The following is a 22,172-nucleotide window of genomic DNA, read 5'->3' as shown; positions in this document are numbered from 1 at the left end:
TGAATGCAAAATTAATAAAAGGTAAGCTGAATTTATGGCCAAACTGCATGCAATGCCAGTATATCTGTTTACAGAGATTGTGCTCACTCAGTGATTTCTAAGCCCAACATATTGTTTGAACCTAGGAAACCAAACTATTCTGAGTCAAGAGCAGGACCATTCTAACCCCAAAGTGAATTGTTAACTAAAATGCTTCTGGCTGATGAGCCAATATTGACTAGGGTCACTAATTCACCAAGGATGTAAGACTAAAAATGCAAACTGTCACTGGCAAGACCTAACAGTCACAGGATATGACTTCTAAACCCTTGACTGCAGCAGCTGGGAAATAGCCAAAGGCCAATAAACATTACTCTCATGGCACAACAATCATAGGATATAGGTAGTCCTCGATTTACGACCACATTTGATCCCAAAATGTATGTTTCTAAGTGAGAAATTTGTTAACTGAGTCCCCCCTCCTCCCCATTTTACAACTTTTCTTACCACATTTGTTAAGTGAATCATTGCAGTTGTTAAGTCAGGAACATCACTGTTAAGTGAATCTGGCTTCCCCATTAACTCTGCCTGTCAGAAGGGTGCAAAAGATGATCGTGTGACTCCAGGACACTGCAACCGTCATAAAAATACAAACCAGTTGTCAAACACCTGAATGTAAATCACCTGACCATTGAGGACGCTGCCACGGTCATAAGTGTGAATAATAGGCATAGGTCAGTAACATTGTTTAGGGAATCTGGCTTCCTCATTGACGGTGCCTGTCAGAAGGGAGCAAAAGGTGATCACATCACCCCAGGACACTGCAACCGTCATAAATACGAACCAGGTATCAAACATCCAAATGCAAATCACGTGACCATGGGGATGCTGCCACGGTCATAAGTGTGAAAATCATCGTAAGTTCGTAGCATGGTTAAGGGGATCTGGCTTCCCCATTGACTCTGCCTATCAGAAGGTTGGCAAAAGTGATCACACGACCACAACCGCCATAAAAATACGAACCAGTTGTCAAACATCCAAATGTAACCATTGCCTGACTAGGTGGCTCAGTGGCTCAAACACTGAGCTTGTCGTTTGGTGGTTCGAATCCCTAGTACAGGTCTCCTGGTGTGAGCAGGGGGTTGGACTAGATGGCCTCCAAGGTCCCTTCCAACTATGTTGCTGTTTACTAAATCACGTGACCGTGGAGATGCTGCCACGGTGAAAAATAGTCACGAGTCCCCTTTCTATTGGGCGCCGTTGTCACTGCGAACGGTCACCGAAGGATTTGTTGTAAGACGAGGACTAGCCGCACTGGGCCTTGTTAGTAAGACACTAAGCTTCCAGCAGCATCTATGAGCTAAGGCGACGCGAGAGGCTGTCGATTACCGTCGACTAACCTCCCCACAAAAAAAAGGGGCGCGAAGGCAGCCGGCAGCGGGCCTTTCCGAGCGAGGAAGCCCTGACGGGGCTAACCGTCTCGAGGGGGCGGGGCTCGTTTTCGGCTTAGTGGCCCGGCGGCGCGCGGTAGCCATGGCGACGCCTGCGCCTGTCGCCCGCGAGCCGGCGGCATGTATGACCGGACTCCCCGCTCCTTCCCTCTGACGGTGGGCTGCACGAGCCCCCACCTGGGCCCCGGCTGCTACGACTTGCCTTCCCAGAACAGGCAGATCCGAGGTGAGCGGCAGGAAGGCGGGGAAACGAGCCTTGGCCTTCCCTCTCGCCCCGAAAAACCTCATCTTACTTCCCTCCCCCCCCCCCTCGCCTCTCCGCGCGTCTCTATTAACATGGCAATTGTGTAGTGTAGCCGGGGAGGGTGGGTGGGATGACGGCTCAAGAGGAATGGGCTTTGCTACCATCAACCTGGCCCTGGGAGCTTTACAGGCCAGCGACGTCTGTTCCCAAATTACAGTAGCCATCCACCAAAACTAGAGGTCCCCAAACTTGGCAACTTTAAGACTTGTGGACTTCAACTCCCAGAATTCTCCAGTCAGCTATGCTGGCTGGAGAATTCTGGGAGTTGAAGTCCACAAGTCTTAAAGTTGTCAAGTTTCAAGACTTCTGCACTAAAATGTGCCCAGACCTTAACTTTCAGATAAAGGGGTTCCTGGAGCTTTAGACTGGGGAGTAATTTCCACTACACCTGCCATGAATTTAGAGTAGTGTTTCTCAAACTTGGCAACTTTAAAAGGTTGGATTTCAAGTCACAGAATTTCCTGGCTGGGTTATTCAGGTAGTCTGTGACTTATGATTGCAATTTATTTTATTTTTATTTATTTATTTAGTTTGTCACTCATGTACAAGATAACAGGAGTAAGAATAAACATGAATAAGAACAGAGGAAATGGGTACAAATAAATGGGGACAGTAGGACAGGGACCTTAGGCACGCTGGTGCACTTATGCACGCCCCTTACAGACCTCTTAGGAATGGGGTGAGGTCAACAGTAGACAGTTGAAGGTTAAAGTTATGGGGGTTTGAGGATGTAACAACAGAGTCAGGTAGTGCAAATGTTGTGCCCAACAGTTCATTTTTCTTTTTGAATTGTAATCTTTCATTATTATCTTATTCAATAATTCAATGTTGTTTTCATGCCAATCAAATTCTACATAAAGAGGACATCATTGTCCACCCTAATTATGGAGGCAAAATTGAGACCAAAAATAATAGAGCAATTTATGCTTGTATAGGTTTCTGATAGATCACAGACTGGTGGATAGAACTTTTAACGGGGCCATTTTGCTGTGCCCATTGTGAAAGATAATGGGTTGAACAACAAGTTCAACAACATTTGAAAGGGCATGTGATGTATCTTAATATCTAAGTATATATTAAATCTGAAAGTCAAAGGAAAATATAATGAAATGTCTACCATTGTATATAGCATGTTTTATCAATAATGCTTGGAAGGTCTGTGAATAGCCTTATTATTGGGGGCACAACACATAATGGTGGTTACATGTTAGGTCTGGCTTTTGTCTTGAGACAGTTTCAACATGATTCAAAACATTAACATCAGTCCATTGCTGTGATTGATGCCATTCACACTTGCCTTTATTCTCACTGGCATCACCCCTTCCTGCAGGAAGATGGTCTGTTTGATCGGCCCTCCTCAAGAGATTGATGGATCCAGTGAGACACCCTGAGGTTATCCTGAGAATCAAGCAGGCAGTTTGGCTAAGGTTTTACCTGCTGTTTGGATTGATGGGAGACTGGGATCTTGGGCCATATCACCTCTATGCAGTATCAGTGTGCTGATCTCAAGGTGCACATTGATCTACTGAGTAGTTTCAGGAAATGAAGGCTTCCTCCGTTGTAGCAAATTATCGCCCACAGTGATAAGAACACCACAACTTCAATATCTCTCCACCATGATTGTGTCCAATTCCCTAGTTTTGGATGACCCAGTCCCTGCTGTGTCCCAAGATCTGCTCTGAAGAATATTCTGGGATTCCGGTGGATAAAGTTGCTCAGATCCAACCTGGACTGGGCAGGTGCTGCTGACGTTTCTTGGGCCCAGTCTTGTGATACAATCTGGAATGAGTTTGAACCAGTGTGCCTCAAGGAAGTAGACAGGGTCCTTTGTGCAGTCAGGTTGACAGTTTGTATTAAACCTGGTATCCTCCTGGATCGTGAAAGTGGTCAGAGAAGCTGATCTTTGCTTGGTTCCTTACTATCATATTGACATCCTTAAGGGAGAGGATGATTCATCCTCTCTTGGAGAAAGTCATGTAGGGCTTTATGGATCATAATCACTAGCTTGAATTATACGTGGAACATTGGAACTCAGTGCAGTTCACAAAGTGTGCTTCTTATGTTCTATTTTCTCCCTGTAGCTTTCCCCTTAGAATTAGCGCTCTAAAAGATCCTCAGCTCTTTATCCTCAATAACATCTTAGGGGGCATGAGATTATCATCCAGCCTGAGGGGCTACCATCCATCATTATATCATCTATCTGTTCATTAGGTTTTCTTAATAAAATGCAGGTGTGGTTTGATGCTGCTTTTCCCTATCCTGTATGAAATGATTTTTTTATATTGTCACTAAAATGACATTGTGCTTCCATTATCTTCACATATTTCTGCTGCTCAGAAAGAACCTCCTTGCTTTGTTGAGCAGCTGGGATGACCTTCACACCTTGGGCGATAGCAATAGCACTTAGACTTATATAATGTTTTACAGTGCTTTACCGCCTTCTCTAAACAGTTTACAGAGTCAGCCTATTACCCCCAACAATTTGGGTCCACATTTTACATGGAAGGCTGAGTCAGCCTTGAACCTGGTGAGATTTGAATTTTCAAATTGCAGGCAGCAGAAGTAGCCTGCAGTACTGCATTCTAACCACTGTGCCACCGGGGCTCATCATGATCCTTCTGACATTATATAATCTTGGCATACATTCTTCGCTCATCCCTCCAAAAAGCATCCCCTTACCACATGAGGCAGCATAGCAGAACGTGGGGGGGGGGGAGGAGTTGTCCTTCATATTAATATTATTCACAGCTGAATAAAAAATGGAAACATTATTTAAAATGTATACATGACTTGTTTTCTTTTCAGGTGGCTATGCTCCATTTCTTTCCCTGGCAAGTCGTGGGCTTGAAGTTATTTCTCAAAATGATGAGGATGATCTTCCGGGGCCAGGAACCTATGAGATTCATAAAATACAGGTAGAGCCCTATCAATAAACCTGATATAAAGGATGTAAGATACCAAGGAATAGTAAATGGATTTATGATATAGATGAAAACTTACATTTCTTCAAAAATATTTTTAATCCAGTTTTTCTATTTCTGTTCTAAATTAGTGATTTGTTTGGAGTGGCAGTTCTAAACACAAACCATTAGTGGAGTTGGAAGATTATTTTATTTCCTACTTTTAATTTCTCACTCCTTTCTAAAATGATTGCCAAATTATTCTAAAGTTTTTTTCTCTATTACTAGGTGACTGGGCTAGATGCAGTGATGGATATTAGAATTTGTAAAATAATGGATTGCCAAGAACTTTAGAGGAATGTACATCTATTATACTCTGAATCATCTTTGAAATATAATTGTTAATAAAATTATTCTTAAGTTTTGAATAACATTTTCTTGTTTTTCTTTTAAAATCTATTAAATATTGATTCATTTTGAAATGAAGAGCAAATTGTTGGTTGCTATGTTTATGCTTAATGATTATTTAGAAACAAAGGATATACAAAACAGATTTAAATGTGATTGCTTTCTCCAATTTAAAGAATAATATTAGCGCACAACTCCAAAATCAGAATTATTTTTTCTCACTGGGTATTGAATATCCTGGTGCAATGTTGTAAGTATGACTTTTTAACAGCCTGCACTAAATGCCAACTGATTTGCATACTAAAATGGCACTATAAAAATAGCTGGGCTATAAAAACTTAGGAACTCCTTATTTTAAACATCTTTGTACTCTTTATTATAAGCTTATCATTACTATGAAACTACAGGTAAATAATAGAAATTCAATTATACAATACCAAATACAAATAATGCATATAACAATAAGTAGCAGAATTACTAAGTAATAATTAGAATTGTTATGGCTGACAGTTAAAAACTGTCAATTTTGAGACTCAAGCACCATGTGACAAGGTGAGCTCCCTATTTTCTCCAACTCCTGTCCATTTAGCAGTTCAAAAGCATGCAAATGTGAATAGATGAATAGGTACCACTTTGTAGAATGCATTCTCTTCCCCTTGGCATATAATCATGCTGTCTACATGACCATGGAAATGTTTTCAGACGATATTGTCTCCCTCAGCTAAGAACTGGACATGAGCATCTCCCCCCCCTCAAAATCAGAAACAACTGGACAGGGGAAATCTTTGCCTTGAATTAGAATTGTAAGCTGCCCAGAGATACTTGATTGAGTTGGGTGGCTATAGATATTGAAGAAATATTAAATAAATAAAACTCAGTGTCCTGAACTAGCCACAAATCAATTCACAAGAACAGGGCTTCAGTGTTAAAAGCACTTGGGATTAAAAACAGCAGCTGGAGTATCTATTGCAAAAACATTTTTTAATAATCAGAAATTTTTATTAGCTTCAAAAAACTGACAGAGGGAGAATTAAATAGACTTTGTATAGAAGCTATTCCTAAAAAGATGAACGCATTGTCCTTTATCTTCTGGTTCCTATTGAACTTCAGTTAGTGAGGGAACATAGATCAGATGCTGAGATCCTGATCAGAACATATGGTATGGCGTGCATGAAAGAGAGAATGATTTTCTAGTTACTAGCCATTTTTGATCTTTTAGCACTAAGAAAAAGCTCCTTAAAATCAATCAGGAGAGAAAACCCTCTATTTTTAGTTAGGCACGTAGGCAAAATATTTAATAATTTTAACTTTCATGTAGATGGAACCTGTGAGATTGGTTTATGATTTATTGCATTGTGTGAATCCAATCTGTTGTATTCATTTCATATAAAAAGTCATGGCAACAGTGGGGTTGCTTGATTTCTGAACAACACAATCTTCTTTCTTCTTTTATGAGTTTGATTTGTATAAGCCACATGATAGGACCCAAATTTTTATTCTTGGTTAAGTTAATAGAGAGTACAGTATAATCAGTGATTACTGTTGCATCATGGATGATTTTCCTGTTGTTTTTTTTAACTCCAGAAAACTATTAAAGGAGGCAAAAGTCCTCAGAACAAGGAAAAGCGTTTCCAATTTACGATTAATGATACACCTGGTCCTGGAACATATTGCCAACCTCCTTCACTGAGTCCAGAAGATAGTAAGACAAAAAGACAATTGAAAATGCCTTCTGCACGAGTAAGGCAACATAAAACTGAATATTGTTATTTTTTATATGATCAGTTGACTGATAGTAACTGTTACGTAAATGTTTTCTGTAATCAGGTACTTTCTGAAAAAAAATCCTGTAAAAACAATACATTCTGGATATTTCTGTGTTGTTGAAGTTGCAAATGTTAAGGATTTTGAAGCCGGCATTATATGGAAATGTATTACCATATTTCCCCGAAAATACGACATGTCCTGAAACTAAGGCCATGCCGCATTTTTCAGGTGGACAAAAATATAAGCCCATCCCCAAGGAGGAGCCAATGTCGTGACGAGATGGTTGTGTGGTCTCAATGCTCTGAGACCACAGCCAACACTTTTGTCACTGGGTGGTTCAAATGGACCTAAACCGTCCCAAAGAGACGGTGAACAGGAAGAATACGTCTTGCTGATCTTGGGGATATTGCAAAATCCTCGAAAGAAGCAAGAGAAGTTCTTCAAGCCAGTGACAAAAAATCCAGCCAAGGCTGACAAAGTCAGGGCGGCTCCAAAACGGAAGGATATGGAAAGAGAAAGTGTTTCCAGCTGGTGAGGAATTTTTATTGTTTTAAAAAAAGAGACTGCCTATAAAAACTCAAAAATCAAATTAAAGAATAAAAGAATCAAGCGGCAGAATTAAATTTGGAATGGTTTTGGACAGTGGTTATCTTACTTTTTAAATGTTATTTAAAAGTTTTTCTCTTTTATTTCTGTGGGTATTTTTTCTAATTCATTTAAAGATTGGACCTCTTTTTCTAATTTGATATACAAAAAAGATACAAAAAGAAACTGTTTAATAGTGTCTCCGCTCCGGAGGCTGGGAGGTATTGTTGATCCAAGTTTTGTGCATTCAAAACGGAACATTTTTTTTCTTTCACTGATTGCTTTGACTTGGCACCACAAGGCTTTAATGTTTGGCTACAGACTGATAAGAGCGCACAGATGTTCCTTTGAAGTATGTTTTCGACCAGAGAGAAGTGAGAGCAGCGTTCTTTGTGAATCTATGCTTCAATTTTGTTGATCTTTCAAGCTAGAGTAGCTGCGTTTGTCAGACTGACACAATCCCAAGGAAAAATAGAGGTCTTGACTTTGCAAAATATATTTTCAGAACTACAGAAATTATCAAATATAGTAGAGAAAAAACTGGAATACCTAGAGCACATAGTAAGAAAATATGATGAAAAAATTGAAAATGTTCATCAAATGCAAAACGGGGTGATTGAAACTCAAAAAACCAAAGTGGAAAATGAATATAAAGAGACTAAACCTGCTGATATTTATGGTAATTGGTTTGTTCCTGAAAATGGAAAGAAAATGGAAAGAATGGAAATGGAAAGAATGGAATACAGAAATATCATTAATATGCTCATGATACTCATGATACTCCAGTAACCCAGTCAGAATGGTGATCCATTTGAGATTTTATCCCAGTGCCTCAAGGCTGGGAGGTTTAAACTAAATCCCAGCAAGACACAGTTCCTGTTTGTCTGGAGTTCTCTATCAGCTCTGTCTTGATGAGTAGTTCTACCCTTGAAAGAGGAAATCTGTTATATGTGGGTTCTTTTGAACTCATAAAGGCTGATAAAAAAAACATGTGGAAGTCATAGAGAGGGGAACTTCCAGCTTTGGCTGGTATACAGTTGTAACCCTACTTGTTTTGGGAGGAACTCTACAGAGGTCTTCATTCCAACGCTGGTTAAAGTTTGGTTTAGTTACATAATTTAATTTTATTTTGTTTTTTTATTCATTTTGGAACTTTTATTACTGTATATTTTATCTTGTAAGCCACCAGGAATCCTTAGGTTGTTTATATGTATGATAAACAAACAGTAGGTAATTTATGAAAGATAGATCAATGGAATGCAATCAAGAGGGCCAGTTTTATATGTAAATGTTCTCTGACAAAGAAAGCAGTAAATTTATATATCTTACAAAGGCTTTCCAGAACTGGTATGTTTTAGCTGTAAGAGACCTCATCTCCAGTTTTCCAAGCTAATTTCCAAATGCTGAATTCAGGGCACAACAAGATAGTAATAAGGCAGCCTTAAAGAATGAAGAAAGTGGTAAGATATAGAAAATTTGTGTATGCCCACATAATAGAGCAACCATAACACATGCGGCTGTGACAATGATCAAAATAGCTAATCTAATTTTAATTTTTTTTAAAAAAAATGCTTGATTTTGAACCAGTTGGGAGGTAATTAAACAGTGAACTCTCTGAAAATCTGGAACATAAAGCACTAAATGAAAGATATTATTGAAATGGAGAATGAGAGAAGACATTCTGTATGGTCATCAAAAGTGAAGTGTCAGGCTTACTGTTCAGAAACTCAGTTACTATAGCCTTTAAAAGGAAACACAAAAGCTAAGTTCTGTAATAAGCAGATTTGTTGATTTATTGTGCCACCAAGACAGTGTTGAGTCGTGATAACTGTCTAGATTTGGCAAGATTTCAGAAGTGGTTTGCCATTACCTTCTTTCTAGAACTGAGTAAGAGAGTGAATGACCCACAGTCATTCAGCTGGGTTTGTACTTAAAGCAGGACTAGAACTCACAATCTCCTAATATGAAAAAAAACAAATTCATCTATAATGTTTTCCGTGGTTACCTCTAACCAACTAACTTATAAAATTCCCAATTCTTACCAGCAGTGGCAATAGAACTTGTGCATTTTCTAGCTCTTTCCATGGAATAGATAAACCATTGGTTTCAGCTAAGAAAATTCCACACTATCCAAGGAATCACTTGGGCAAAAGAAGCATTAGATAAAAAATAATTCCATCCTTTGATTGAAAGAATGGTATTAAAAGAGATTACTACAAATTGATCTCTCAAAAATCTGCAAAAATATACTTCAAATTCATTAAGAACATGTTCTACCTTAAATTGGGCTGTTGAGGTTCAGAAACAGTGGATGAAATGAATGGAAAATAAATGATATTTTTATATTAAAGGACTATAGTTCAAAACCAAATATACCTGTTCTCTTTATGATGAAGTTCAGTTGTGTAAATTGATGTTTCTTTGTAAAATAAATTCCAATTTTGTATTATCGATAGAAGAAAATATTTGTAGCTCAGGGTTCAACTGTGGGCGCTCTCTGAATCTGACATGCCACGAAAGTGAGCACCAAGTACTGTACCTCACAGTCTTGTATTATGATTTATGGTTAGAATAATGTGATGTAAAGGAATTAATAATACTGTGTTTATTTCCATAGAAAATTGCAGGCTGTATCAAATATTTTCGAAAGTCAGAGGCTCCATCTATTCCTTCCCAAGGGCAGGCATTTGGTTATGAAGAGGCTGAAGATGGGACACTTATAAAATTTAGCCAGCCTGTAAGAGACAATACTTTGGGACCAGCATACTATCAATCAGTATATGTAAGTAATTTTAAAAGATTGGTCACTGTTCTTGGCCCCATAAAATTATAAAGTTGTTACTCAGAGCTTCTAGAATCCAACAGTCCTAAACTTGGGTTATCAGGAACAATTATATGTTAAACTAGAAATAAGTGATTTTCTTAATTCTTATTATCCAATGCATTTGTCAAGTGAGATTATAGAGTTCTTTCTATTTATGATATTTTATTTTTCATTGGGAAACTCAGTAGCTTTGGGCAATTAATTAAAGCAGTGTTTTTCAACCACTGTGCCGTGGCACACTAGTGTGCCGTGACATAGTGTAAGGTGTGCCGTGGGAAAATTACTTTATATATAGTCAATATAGGCACAGAGTTACATTTTTTAACATTTTCTAATGGTGGTGTGCCTCGTGATTTTTTTCATGAAAAAAGTGTGCCTTTGCACAAAAAAGGTTGAAAAACACTGAATTAAAGTATCGCTGAGTTTTAGTGCTTGCAGTGTTTAGCTTGAAGTGACCTCTCCAAGGTCCTGAAACTATTTGCCTCTTACAGTACTGTGTGGCTTAACTACTAAATCTTGGGCATTCCTTTGTATTTATTTATACATGCAGTCCTCGACTTATAACCATTTGTTTAGTGACTGTTTGCAATGAAAAAAAGTGACATGGCCATTTTCCACACTTAAGACTGTTGCCGCATCCCCACGGCCACATGATAAAAATTTGGATGCTTGGCAACTGGCATGTATTTATGATGGTTGCAGTGTCTCAGGGTCATGTGATCTCCTTTTGCAGCCTTCTGGGGAGGCCAGATTCACTTAACAACCATGTTACTAATTAAAAATCTACAGTGAATTATTTAACAACTCTGACAAAAAAGGTCATAAAATGAGGCAAAACTTACCTAGCAACTGTGTTACTTAGCCACGGACATTTTGGATTCAATTATGGTTGCAAATCAAGGAGTACTTGTAATCTAGGATTTAGTTCACAGATTGGATTCCCTCTGTTTTTTAGGTTCCAATCATCTTTTTTTAGCCAATGACAATCCCACTTGTTCTCAGTAAAATCATTAGCTCTTCACTAAATCTGAGATATTTGCCCTTATACATAAGCCTGTGAGTTGTTACATTTCTGTGCTTTTTTCAATCTACCCTTGATCAGTTGTTTTGATATGCATAGACACATGGTTATTTTTGCTTAGCTATGACTTGGATATTGTAGTCAGGCATGAGATCATTTATATATAGCATTGCTTTATGTTACTTCATTTTAATCAGTAGTTATTAATTCAATTAATATTAATGTATTTTCTGTCCCCGTCTTAGTCTTTTTTGGAATGTTTCTGGCATATTATAGATACACATACACATTTAAATATACACACACTTACAACCATGTATCACTGGCACAAATTCATAGTGGGCTGATAGTAGAAATCTTTATATCTTAATTTCAAGTAAAATTAGCAAGTATAGGTTGACAATGTGGGGAAGGTAGGAGTTTTTATCTGTGTGGGTTTCTGTCTGTCTGTCTGTCTGTCTGTCTGTCTCTCTCTCTCTCTCTCTCTGTATCTCTCTCTCTCTCTGTCTCTCTGTCTCTGTATCTCTCTCTCTCTCTGTCTCTGTATCTCTCACTGTGTGTGTGTGTGTGTGTGTGTGTGTGTGTGTGTGTGTGTGAGTGCCAGTGGTGGATTGCAGGTGGTATGCCCCAGTACGGGTGTACCGGTGCCTGCCGGGAGCACCAGTTACCATTCTCGTATGGTGCTTCAGAGGGCCCACCCGCCCACCTGCCATCCCAACTTCTAGTTGAGCTTTTCGGTGCTTCTGCACACGGAGCGTACGGTGCCTGCACAACACTCTGCTGAACAGCTGGAGCATCGTGGAGGTGTCGCAGGAGGTAAGAACACATGTGCATGTGTGTGCGCATGCTCCGTACGTTCATGTGGACACTGGGCCTTGTTGCACCGTACTGGTTGCACTGGGATCTGGAACCCACCACTGGTCCGTGCGTGCGTGCATTCTTGTCTACTCTTCCTTTTTAGGAAGGATTCACTTAAATTCCGAACCATTTTGCTAGCTATCTCTGTAGAAATACCCTCTGTACATAAATAAATGCTCAGAAGACTTGTCAAAGGCCTTGAAGTCTTGTCAGAAGCTTTGAAGCATCCATGACAAATATTCAAGCAACTGCAACTGTTTCATGGATTCGAGAAATGGATCCAGAAGGGTCTCTTTGCTCACTGAATTATTTTCATAGAGCTACTTATTTCTATGTTTAATGAAACAATTTTTAAAAAAGTTTGTAGATATTTCATTGTATATAATCGCTTTTAATATTTAAATCTTTTTACATTAGAATCTAGATAATATAGAATATATATTTACTTACTAAATGTATATGCTTTGATATTTTCTCCGATCTTAAATCTACGTTTTTTATTCAATAAAAGATTTTACTCTAAAAGCACACATATTGCACCTTCAGCGCTTTGTGGAAGTCCTGAGGCAACTGCAAAATAATCTTTCACAAGCTACATCTTTAACAATAGAGAACAATAATGCAACCTTTGTGCTTAACTAAAATAAATATGCTGTCAATATAATACTGCTTGTAATTCTATGAGCTGTGGGTGAAAAGTAGTAGTGTTTTGTTATTCTGTTTCTGTTGCCTATTGTCAAATCAGTCCCAAAAGGTCCTCCTTTAAAAGGAGGACCTTTTAAAAGACTGACCACCAACAGAACTTCATGTTGCCTACTAGAAGAATCGGAATGGCGGCCAGGGCTCCTTCGTCGTAGACGATCTGACGAAAAAAGCGCTGGGAGCCCTTGGAACCAGCTTCTTACCGCCTTTGCTGGGGTCCCCCGGGATGACAGAGATTCGGGGGACGTGTGCGGGCCAGAAGTTGAGGGAGGCCGATGCCTTCTGTCGATCTGGGGCCTCGGATTCTCCGACGTGGCTGGGCGTTCTCGGCGGCGGGAGCAGTGGCTCTATGGTGGCGGTGGAAGAGGAGGCGATTGAGGGCGTTTTGCGGCGGCGGGAGCAGTGGCTCTATGGTGGCGGTGGAAGAGGAGGAGATTGAGGGCGTTTTGCGGCGGCTTCAGCAGCGGTGGGGTTTTTTAACCCCTTCTTTACAAGTACTGAAGCTTGGTGAACAGCTCGGTGAGCCTGGGGAGCTTATAGTGACTGTGACCGTGTTAACTGGCTATTGCTATCTTTTGGAACGGGGAAATTCAAACGGGGGTTCTACTCGGACTAGGCGAAGCGGGCGGCTGACTGTGTGCCGTGGCTGGAGCCTTTTCCGGATGCCCCCCCCCCTCCATATTTAGCTCAGCTTTTTCAGCGATGCTACTGCCCTCAACAGCGCTGCTCCTTTCACCAATGCTGTCTCCTTTACCAACGCTGCCACCGGTATCACCATTGCTCTTCTCAGCAACATAGCCCCCTGCACCAGCACTGTTTCCTTCACCAACGCTGCCTTTTTCTCCAACGCTGCCTTTTCTACCAACGCTACCTTTTCTACCAACATTGGTTTCCTGCCACTCTGGACTTTGACTGTCTGACTTCCCTCACCCATATATTTAGGGCCTGTGATCCTGTTTTTCTTAGCCCTGACTGTTACCATCATTATTATCTCCTACGGCCCGTGGACTGCCAATATTGCCATCGTCATTGCTCTCCACTACGCCCCTTGGACTGCTATCTGTCCCTGGCATTCCAGGGACATTATTCAATCTGCTCCCTACTTTCGCAACCGTCATCTATTCCACCGGATTGGACTTTTTTGTACATTTACTTTTTTGTACACCCGCCTACGAACTTCGCACGGTTGCGCAATTTTTAAATGGTATGATGAGTGTATGGGACTGCATGTGATTGAGTGAATGATCCCACTTTTATCATTCTATGATTGTTGTATTCTTATGTGTTTTTAACTATCACGTGGGGACTGCTTGAGTGAATAAATGAGTGTGCTTGATTCGGAGGGCCTGTCGGGGAATGTGGGAACTGTGGGGGTGGTTGAGGGGACCACGGCCACGGGAGCGGGTCGGAGCATTACGGTTGTAACAGGGAGGGGCAGATATGGTGGGGACTTTAGGGCTGGCCATTACCGGGGAAGGAGGGTTCGCTACGTCACAGAGATCCCTCCTTCCGGCCCTATGAGTCCCACTCCGAGGCCAGATGGCGCGAGTAATCAGGACCCTGGTCTCAGGCTGTTGTCGCTAAATGCCAGGTCTGTTGTTCACAAGGCTCCCCTCGTCCGGGACTTAATTTTAGACGAGAGGGCAGATCTGGCATGTATTACTGAAACCTGGCTGGGCACGGAGGGAGGAGTCCCCCTCGTAGAGATGTGCCCAGACGGATTTCAGGTGCTTCATCAACCGAGAGCCCAGGGAAGGGGTGGCGGTGTGGCTATCGTTATCCGGGAGTCTTTAGCACCTCGTAGGATCCCTGTTCCGGAGCTTGTCGGGTGTGAGTCCCTGCTGGTGAAGTTGGACCTCAAGGGTCAAGTGGGTCTGCTGCTAACGTACCTGCCTCCCAACAGCGTTGCAGCAGCCCTCCCCTCGCTCCTCGAGTCAGTAGCCGAGCTAGCAATTGAGTTCCCCAGGCTTATGGTTCTGGGGGACTTCAATTTGCCTTCGCTCGGTGAACACTCTGACGGAGCGCAGGAGTTCATGGCTTCCATGACAGCCATGGGCTTGACCCAGGTAATTCGGGGCCCAACCCATTCAGCGGGTCACATGCTCGACCTCGTATTCCTCTCGGAGCAGTGGACTTGTGATCTTGGTCTGAGGGGTAATGAGATCATACCCCTGTCGTGGTCAGACCACTGACTTCTGGAGGCCAAACTCCCACTGTAGGGAGGAGGAACCGACCAGGTGGTTCCGCCCCAGGCGACTTATGGACCCTTTAAGGTTCCAGACGGAGCTTGGGGCTATTCCTGACACTCTCGCCCACAGTTCGGCGGAGACTCTGGTTGCTGCCTGGCACTTGGCGGCATCGGAGTCCCTTGACCGGATTGCGCCACTACGGCCCCTCCGGGTCGGTGGATCCCGGAGGCCTCCTTGGTTCACCGAGGAGCTCCGGGAGAAGAAGCGCCGGAGGAGACGCCTAGAGCACCTGTGGAGGTCCGATAAGTCCAAATCGAACCGAGCACTTTTGACAACATGCACCAAGGAATATATCAGGGCATTGAGGACAGCAAAAAGAACATATATTGCCACCCTGGTTGCGTCCGCTGAGTCCCGCCCAGCCGCCCTGTTTAGGATAACCCGCTCCCTCCTAAATAGGAGGGATACGGGGGACCCCTTGCAGGGTAAGGCTGAGGATTATGTCCAGTTCTTAGCGGACAAAGTTGCTCGGTTTCGGTCGGACTTGGACTCCACCTCTGCAGATCCAGCCGAGACACAAGGGGATAACTTGGCAGACCATCTCTGGGTTGAGTTCCAGGATGTTGCCTCTGGGGATGTGGACAAGGCCATACGAGCTGTGAGTGCCTCCACCTGTATACTGGACCCGTGTCCCTCCTGGCTGGTTGCCAACAGCAGTGAGGTGACACGAGGCTGGATCCAGGCGGTCGTTACCGCCTCCCTTCGGGAGGGGCACTTCCCCGCCGCACTTAAAGCGGCGGTGGTGAGACCCCTCCTGAAGAAACCATCCTTGGATCCAGCCGTTTTCAACAATTACCGTCCAGTCTCCAACCTCCCCTTTGTTGGGAAGGTTGTTGAGAAGGTGGTGGCCTTCCAGCTTCAACGGTCCTTGGAGGAAGCTAGCTATCTTGACCCCTTCCAGTCCGGCTTCAGACTTGGTTACAGCACAGAAACCGCTTTGGTCGCATTGACCGATGATCTCTGGAGAGCCAGGGATGGAGGCCATGCGTCCATCCTGGTTCTCCTTGACCTCTCGGCGGCTTTCGATACCATCGACCATGGTATCCTTCTGCGACGACTGCGGGAGGTGGGGGTGGGAGGCACTGTTTTGCAGTGGTTCTCCTCCTACCTCTTGGACAGGTCACAGTCGGTGTTGGTTGGGGGGCAGAGATCGTCCCCGAGGCCCCTAACATATGGGGTGCCGCAGGGTTCGGTCTTATCCCCCCTACTATTTAACATCTACATGAAACCGCTGGGCGAGATCATTCGGAGGCACGGGATAAAATACCACCAATACGCGGACGACACTCAGTTGTACTTGTCCGCCCCGTGCCAACTCAATGAAGCGGTGGACGTGATGAACCAGGGTCTTGAGGCCGTTAAGAACTGGATGAGAGCTAACAAACTGGTACTCAACCCGGACAAGCCCGAGTGGCTGTTGTGTTTCCCTCCCAATAATTTGGCCAGTGTTCCATCGCTCAGGCTGGGGGGTCAAATTTTACACCCCTCAGATAGGGTTCGCAACTTGGGAGTCCTCCTGGACCCACAGCTGACTTTTGACCATCATTTATCGGCTGTGACCAGGGGGGCATTTGCCCAGGTTCGCCTGGTGCGCCAGTTGCGACCCTACCTGAACCGGGAGGCCCTCACAACAGTCACTCGAGCCCTTGTGATCTCTAGGCTGGAATACTGCAATGTACTCTACATGGGGCTGCCCTTGAAGAGCATCCGGCGACTTCAGCTAGTCCAGAATGCGGCCGCGCGAGTGATCATGGGCGCACCGTGGTTCGCCCACATAACACCTATCCTCCGCGAGCTGCACTGGCTACCTGTTGATCTCCGGGTGCGCTTCAAGGTGCTACTTACCATCCATAAAGCCCTCCATGGTAGTGGATCTGAGTACTTGAGAGACCGCCTCCTGCTGATTACCTCCCTTCGACCTATTAGCTCGCACAGATTAGGCCTCCTCCGAGTTCCATCCGCCAGTCAGTGCCGACTGGCGACTACGCGGAGGAGAGCCTTCTCAGTAGCAGCTCCGACCCTTTGGAACGATCTCCCCGTGGAGATTCGCACCCTCACCACCGTCCAGACCTTCCGCACAGCCCTTAAGATCTGGCTATCCCATCAGGCCTGGGGATAAGATTCTAATTCGCCCCCACCCGAATGTTGAATGAAAGTTGTGTTTTATTGCTTTATTTTTTTCTTATTCACGTATTGTCTTATGTTTTGTCTTGCACTCCCCCTCCCATGAATTGTAAGCCGCCCTGAGTCCCCTCAGGGAAAAGGGCGGCCTATAAATCACAAATAAAATCTAAAAATCTAAATCTAAATCTAGAACTTCAATCTTAAGTGTCTATGGAGATTCTCATTCATCCAGAAGCTCCCAAAGGTGCTTTTTCAAGAAACTGGATTTTCTGGTTTTTCTTTGAAGACGTTTTACTTCTCATCCAAGAAGCTTCTTCAGCTCTGACTGGATGGTGGGGAATGGAAGGATTTGCACTCCTTGCAGGCAGCTGGTCGTTTGCATTCTTAGATCTTAAGCTATTCAAGCCCATTCTTACTAAGCTGCAGCCCAAACAAGATGACTTCTCAGATACTGGGTGGAAGGCCCATATTTGCACACAATCACCAAATCTGAAGCAGGTTCTCAAAAGCCACACGTTACAGCAGGACAATGATGCCAATATGAGAACCAGATCCTATAAAACTCAGAGGTCTACTTTGCCCTCACAACAGCACCATTACAGGCCCCAGCAAGTACACAGGATTAGAAGAATATTCTTCTGCTCTTCCTCCAATGTAATAAATACCATCATTGGCCAGCAATGGATTCTGCACAGGACAGATGGGACAAATTTTTCATAAAAGAATTAATGTGCACAAGTTTGACATCAGGATTGAAACCAATTCTAAAGTAATATCAGAACATTTGAGTTTCCCAAGTGCTCCATGGCAAATTGTTTTAGAAAAGAATATCATAGTACCATTGAGCAACAAATTGTTTAACTTCAGAAGTTTTGAGCAATCTTTGAAAGTCTCAACAGACAGACTGGTGTTTTAATGCATTACAATTGTAACTTGCAACTACATAATCAAACTGCCACACCAATCTAGTCCTCTGTGCATATGATGAAGTGAGTTGCAGCTCTCTAAGGCTTATTCCTTTTAATAACATTTATTGCCTACATACAAAAATCCGCCTCTTAATTATAAATTTTCAGGCAGTGCATTAGAGGGCAGCAGAGTCATTCAGTGGAGCTGCATGAATTTGGAACTAAAGCATTTTGCTATGAAAAATTGCCTGCATTAGATATTGCAAAAGAAAAACCAAATCTTGAAGCTTTTAAAAAGATTATGGATATCTTATTAAGAATTAAATGAACTACAGTTGATTCTATTCATGCATCCATGTTTTATTTTGTATTTATGAATTATTTATGTTCCTGGCTTTATTTACAAACATGGTTTGTTTATTTATTATGATATTTCATAGTTATCATTGAGTATTTTTCCTGATTGGAACATTTATGCCCAGGCTTCATCTTGTTTATTGCCACTCCTTGGTTTTACTGCAAAATGGGAAGAATTGTGGTTGCGAAATATGGAGTGGAAAAAGCTGCTATGATAAGGACAGGACTGCTTTGTCTTGAAAATCGTACATTTTATAAAAATGATGGGCTACAGAGCCTCAGTAGAAATTGTGGAGTTTCATAAGGAAAGAGAAGAAATAGAACATGCACTTAGTTATTTGTTCCAGAGTAAGTTGTTTCAGTTGAATTGTTGCTAGTTTTTTTTAAAAAGCAGAACGTACTGTAAGCTCTCCTTAAATCTGCTAGACTTTAGTTATTAATTCAAGGAAGGCAAAAGTCTAAAATCTGCTAAAGCATCTATGATTTTGTTGTTGATTATGAAGTCAAACACCAAAAACCAATTCTTGCCATCCAAATTATTGCATAACACCTAAAATAGACATACCGTATATACTCGAGTATAGGCCGACCCGAATATAAGCCGAGGCACCTAATTTTACCACAAAAAAACTGGAAAAGTTATTGACTCGAGTATAAGCCTAGGGTGGGAAATGCAGCAGCTACCGGTAAATTTTAAAAATAAAAATAGATACCAATAATGTTTTTGAATATTTATTTCAAAGAAAAACAGTAAACTAGCAGTGTATTCAATGAAATACTTCACTCACCTCATGATGCTGATGTCCCGCTGTGATGATGATGTCCCGTGCAGCCGCGGGAGCGATGTCCCGCCTCCTATGACACACGGCACAGTGATTCCTATCATTGGATCACTGTACCAGAGGAGGTGGGACATCGCTATGTGGCTGCTTGCCATAACAAGGAGGAGGTGGGACATCGTTGCAGAGCGGCAGGAGGGGGAGGAAGGGGAATCGTAAGACAGCCCTGCATTACATTAGAACGTGAGGAGGGGGGATGGTGCGGTGCGCGCTGCGCGGCAAACTGACACAGAGGGAGGGGAAACTCACAGGGGCACTGGGCCATTCACGAGTGTCACCCAGCGGCATGGCCCCGCCCCTTTTTCTCCTCCATTTCGGGCAAATTTTTCACTGACTCGAGTATAAGCCGAGGCGGCTTTTTTCAGCCCAAAAAGTGGGCTGAAAAACTAGGCTTATACTCGAGTATATACAGTAGGTAATTGTATCTGAATTATTCCTCCTCCTCCTCCTCCTCCTCCTCCTCCTCCTCCTCCTCCTCCTCCTCCTCCTCCCACCCCCCATCTCAGGACAGATTTGTCAACAAACTGGTTAAAAATATAAATAGGACAGCCATTCATTTGTACTTGGGTGTCTGGGTTTAATATGCCTGAAGCACAATGAATTTTACTTGGACCAGGAAGAGCCATAGTTAAATCCTTATCAACCATAGGGTGCAATAAATGAGTTTGGGGCAATGACTTTCTATCAACCCATCCTGAGTATTCCAAACCAGTATTAAGAGAAAAGCATAGAATGCAAGGTTGTTTTTTTTTAACCATATTGGAAGACTATCTGATACCCAGAATCATTCTTGTGAGACTGGCAGTTATATAAATTTAATGCCCACATAGTTAAAGAATGATAATAGGAGACCTGCTTCAATTTTCTTTATTAACATATTCTACCCAATGCACCTTATATTTTGTTTTTGTTTTGGAGAACTGTCTATGCAGCTATGACAATGATTCGAAGTGCTTGTAGCTGGATGCTTTTAATAATAGAAAACATTTCATGTTTCTGAAAGCTTCCTTTCCAAGCATTTTTAAATATGATAAATACCTATTTCCACCTGAGGCAGTATGGGATGTAATCTGAAATCTGTGTAGTCTATCTTACATATTCATGCTAGGAATTCTGACACTGATAAATTACCTAATGTTGGGAACATGCTGGGAAATACCTGGGCTGCTGCTGTAGCACTGAAAAGACAGTCCATTAGTGGCAGAATTAATGCACTCTGGGACTTTTAATTCTTCATGGAGTCTATTTCCATATTTAATTACTGGAAAGTCGTGGAAAAAAGTTCTAAAGCACCTTCATCCATTTTTATTGTCAACGGGAGTGTCGATTAGCAATTCTTCAAGTTATATTGCAATGTTCACTTAAAATAATGCACCTCCTTGCTGAGTTTGCTTCAATTAAATCATATTTTATTTGCTAATGACATAGCAAGACGGCAGCGACCTTGAAGTTGGGATTGTCAAGATTTCTTGGCAAAAGAGGATGATGATTTAGAGTAAAGAGGGCATCCATTTATTCTGCAGTCTGTTTTTAAAAGGTTTTTTTTTAAAAAAAAAAATCCATTAGAATTAGGATTTTCTGTGAGTAATGCACAGGTTAGTGAGTTAAGTATGAGTCAATTTTATATTGTTTTTAATGCTAAGATTAACCTGGGTATAGGAAGGGAAAAATTATATTCAATTTATTGAGTCTGAGAAAGAATAGCTCGTAGTCAGAGTGCCTCTTAAAATTGCTTTCAGAACTCAATTGCTAAATATGCTTTTTGTAAATGTCACGAAGAGATATTGACTGAAATGTTCTTTCATAGATACCAAATTTAGTTACTGGATTTTTTTATGTTTGTAATGAAACAAAATACCTTTTGTACATATTTTCATAACTGTAGAAAAAAACCTTACAGAATCAACTCTTTAATATCAACCCTTTTTTCAGCAAAAATTGAAGCAATATTTCACAGCAAACAAATGTACAAAAAGCAAATAATATATAATCCATGTTTTAAAAAAATCTTTGATACTATATAGTTAGCTGCTGCCAGAGAATTGCTGTTAGTCTTCTGCTACAGCAAAAAGATACTAAATAAAAGATTTGTAGGACCCCAGTGCTAATAAAGATATATCACACATTATTTCTTAAATTTTCATTCATTAAAAACATAAGTACAAAAAGTACACATAACTTTGTACAGTAATTTTTTTAGGGGGAATAATAATGTGAAGAAATGAATATAAAAGGTACACAAGTTGAGTGTGACTTTATTCATTTTTTTCCCCATTTAGGCACACTTTTGTAATTGTTATATAGTTGTACTGAGTGAGGGAATTATTGAGATGTACTTTTTCTAAAGGGACACGCGGTGGCTTAGTGGCTAAGCTGCTGAGCTTGTTGATCAGAAGGTCGGCAGTTCAATGATGCAAATCCCTAGCACTGCGTAAAGGAGTGAACTCCCGTTACTTCTCCCAGCTTCTGCAAACCTAGCAGTTCGAAACCACATAAAAAATGTAAGTAGAAAAATAGGGACCACCTTTGGTGGAAAGGTAACATTACTCCGTGCGCCTTCGACGTTGAGTCATGCTGGCCACATGACCACAGTGACATCTTTGGACAGCGCTGGATCTTCAGCTTAGAAACGAAGATGAGCACTACCTCTAGAGCCGGAAACGACTAGCATGCATGTGTGGGGGAACCTTTACCTTTTCCTTTTACTTTTTCTAAATTCATAATAAAAAACTTCTTACATGTGGAAAATATCATCTAAAGAGGAGCAGTCTTACCTAGGATAAGGAGATAGATCTTTGCCTTCTTTTTTGTTACAAAGACCATGTTGTGTTTTTCTTCAGTAGAAAGGGGAGGATGGGGTTTAAGGTTGTGTCACATATTGCCTATAGAGCTGCAA

General features: G+C 41.8%; 1 protein-coding gene across 1 annotated transcript in view; it reads left to right on the top strand.

Moving 5' to 3' along the window:
• Nucleotides 1-1,550: 1,550 nt before the first annotated feature.
• STPG2 (sperm tail PG-rich repeat containing 2) overlaps nucleotides 1,551-22,172 on the top strand; it is a 190,559-nt gene continuing 169,937 nt past the window's right edge. Inside the window, 4 exon segments of the mRNA XM_032224340.1 lie at nucleotides 1,551-1,656; nucleotides 4,540-4,649; nucleotides 6,627-6,782; nucleotides 10,012-10,176. Coding sequence (XP_032080231.1) covers nucleotides 1,551-1,656; nucleotides 4,540-4,649; nucleotides 6,627-6,782; nucleotides 10,012-10,176 — 537 coding nt within the window.

This window comes from Thamnophis elegans, chromosome 9, assembly GCF_009769535.1.
Source record: "Thamnophis elegans isolate rThaEle1 chromosome 9, rThaEle1.pri, whole genome shotgun sequence".
NCBI classification, from domain to species: domain Eukaryota; kingdom Metazoa; phylum Chordata; class Lepidosauria; order Squamata; family Colubridae; genus Thamnophis; species Thamnophis elegans.
The sequence above is the reverse complement of the archived record's forward strand: the minus strand, read 5'-3'. Positions and strand labels throughout refer to the sequence as shown.